Source organism: Entamoeba nuttalli (genome assembly GCF_000257125.1).
Source record: "Entamoeba nuttalli P19 unplaced genomic scaffold asmbl_3514, whole genome shotgun sequence".
Taxonomy (NCBI): Eukaryota; Evosea; order Mastigamoebida; family Endamoebidae; genus Entamoeba; species Entamoeba nuttalli.
Window position 1 is genome coordinate 1 of NW_008576137.1, and position 2512 is coordinate 2512.

The 2512-nt window shown below is 29.3% G+C and overlaps 1 protein-coding gene across 1 annotated transcript; it reads right to left on the bottom strand.

The window, feature by feature from the left end:
* Positions 1–54: 54 nt before the first annotated feature.
* On the bottom strand, positions 55–2473 carry ENU1_071600 (protein kinase, putative; the record flags this gene model as incomplete). Its single annotated transcript, XM_008858435.1, has 3 exons — positions 55–1744; positions 1863–1963; positions 2045–2473. 3 exons carry the CDS (start codon positions 2471–2473, stop codon positions 55–57), a joined length of 2220 nt encoding a protein of 739 aa, XP_008856657.1.
* Between the last annotated feature and the right edge of the window lie 39 nt (positions 2474–2512).

Here is a 2512-nt window from a genome sequence, read left to right on the forward strand (position 1 = left end):
TATTAATAAAAATAAATTGAAAATGAAAGAATACAAATGAAATTTGATTTTTTTTTACATTTCAGAGTCATGTGAATTGAAAGAGTCTTGTTGACTTGGTGAATCTTTTTTGTCTTTCTTTTCCCTACGGAAGAAAGAAAATCCCCATTTTTTCTTTTTAATAGATCCCATAGAATCAGATCTTTTTGGTACTGCTAATGTAACTTCATTAATTGTTCCATCATGAACATTTCCAACTGAATAAATATCTTTAAAACTTCCTGTTAAATTTATATTACTAGAATTTCTTGTAATTTTCGTTGATGTGATTAAATTTTTTGGTTTTTCTTCTGTTCTGTCAATGGATTGTTCTTTACTACTTGAGTGACTATGTACTTTACTTGCTTTCTTTTCTTCTTTTTTTCTTTGTTTTTCTTCTTTCTTTCTTTCCTTTTCAAGTTGTTTTTCTCGTTCTTTCTCTATCTTTTCTTCCATTTTCATTAATTTATGTAGTTTAGACCCAGAATTTATTGTTTTTCCAGGTGATGATTCTAATGACGTAGGTAATGAAACACCTTTCTTTTTGTCATCGTGTAATATTGGTACTATTCTTCTTGGATTAGACTTTAGTAACCCAGTCCCAGTCTCTTCTTTACTTTCTGTTTTAACTGGTGTTTGAAAACGTGATGTTGGCTGATCAACTTTAACAGAAGTTGCAAGAAAATATCTTGGTAATGTTTGTTGCCGATGGACATAGTCCAGACTAGGATCTGGAAGTGGAATAAAGACTGATGAAAGTGAAGGTGGTGTAATTGTTCCACGTAATGGGGAATCAGCTAATATATTCACTACATGTCCATGATCAAGAGCCGTCTTATATATTTTAAAGTATTGTTGAGTATTATAACATCCACGGATGTATCTTAACTCTGGAATTTCTTTTAACATAATGTTAATAAATTCGTCTTGTTCTAAAGTAACAGTTTTACCATATTCTACATATGGATATAGTCGAGGTGGTAGAATATATTCTTCAAGTGGTCTATCAGTAATAAATGGATGATTAAGTGCTTGGTCAGGTGTTAACCGTTCTTTAGGATCATATTCCAAACACCGTTTTAAGAAATCATAAAGAGAATCTCTAACATTATCTGTTGATACTGGTTCAGCGTTTGAAACTCTCATTTGATTTAATGAAATTAATTCTTTTAATGTTTTATACTTAAAATAACTTTTATTTGGTGGGATTTTACAATTATTTTCATATTCATACTCAAATTGTTCTTTGAATAAATATGTCCCTTCTTCATTATAAAAGAATTTGTGTGTTTTAGTTCCTCTTTCAAGCATTTCTATTGGTGGTGTTCCAAGCATTTCAATCATTTTAAATAGTAAGTTATATTCACTTGTTGCTCCAAAAAGAGGATAACCTAAGAAAAATTCAGCTGTCATACATCCAACTGACCACATATCAATTGCACATGAATATGGAAGTCCTAATACAATTTCAGGTGCTCTGTAATGTCTAGATTGGATATAAGAATATAATGTATAATTTTCAAAACAAGCAGATCCAAAATCAATCAGTTTAACTTTTGATGTTTGTCCAACTAATAAAACATTTTCAGGCTTAATGTCACAATGAACAATATTACCTTTAGACAATACAAGTAATGCTCTCAAAATTTGTTGAACAAACTTACGAATTGTTTGGATAGAAAAGCCATGATTTCTATTTCTTCTCATCAACTCATATAAATCAAGGCTATCTCTTATCAGTTTTTTATTTCATCATATCTTATCATCACTTTGGTATGAATAGAAACCAAAATAAATGAAAAAATTGATTGTGATTTGGAATATAAAAAAAGAATAAGACAAACCCAAGCATTTCAGTGACTATACAAATATGACCATAATACATAAAATAATCCAACATTTTTAATATTCTACTATGTGGAGATTTATCATAATAATCATTTAACTATATAATGAATATTTCTCGTTCTATAATTTTCAAATTCTAACTTTGTGTGATTAAAAATAGAGACAAAAAGTTACAAACGAAATGAAGAACTGTTACTTCAATCAAAGACTGTTTAAAATACGCTGGTTTATTTTTTAAAATCTTAATAGCTACATACTTGTTTGTACTTAAATCAATACATTTAACAACTTGACCAAATGTTCCTTGACCAAGTAATTGGATAACTCTATATCGTGTTAATGATTTTTGATCCATAGAAAACTGGATCCCTTCCATTGAAGTTGCTGACCCAATAATATCATCTGTCCTAATAATCAAATCTCCTGTTTCATTATCAAGACCATAATTACTCATTGGTACACTTGGTTGTGTTAATATTTGGTTGTTTGTTTTATGACAATGTTGCATAGTATTTGAATATCCAACGGTCATTTTTTTAATAACCCCTTCAACACGAGCCATTGGAGCACATGGGGTGATGGTAACAGAAACAAATAGGCTACTCATTAACTTCTTTAGATGAATAAATTCAATTTTTGTTCTTTT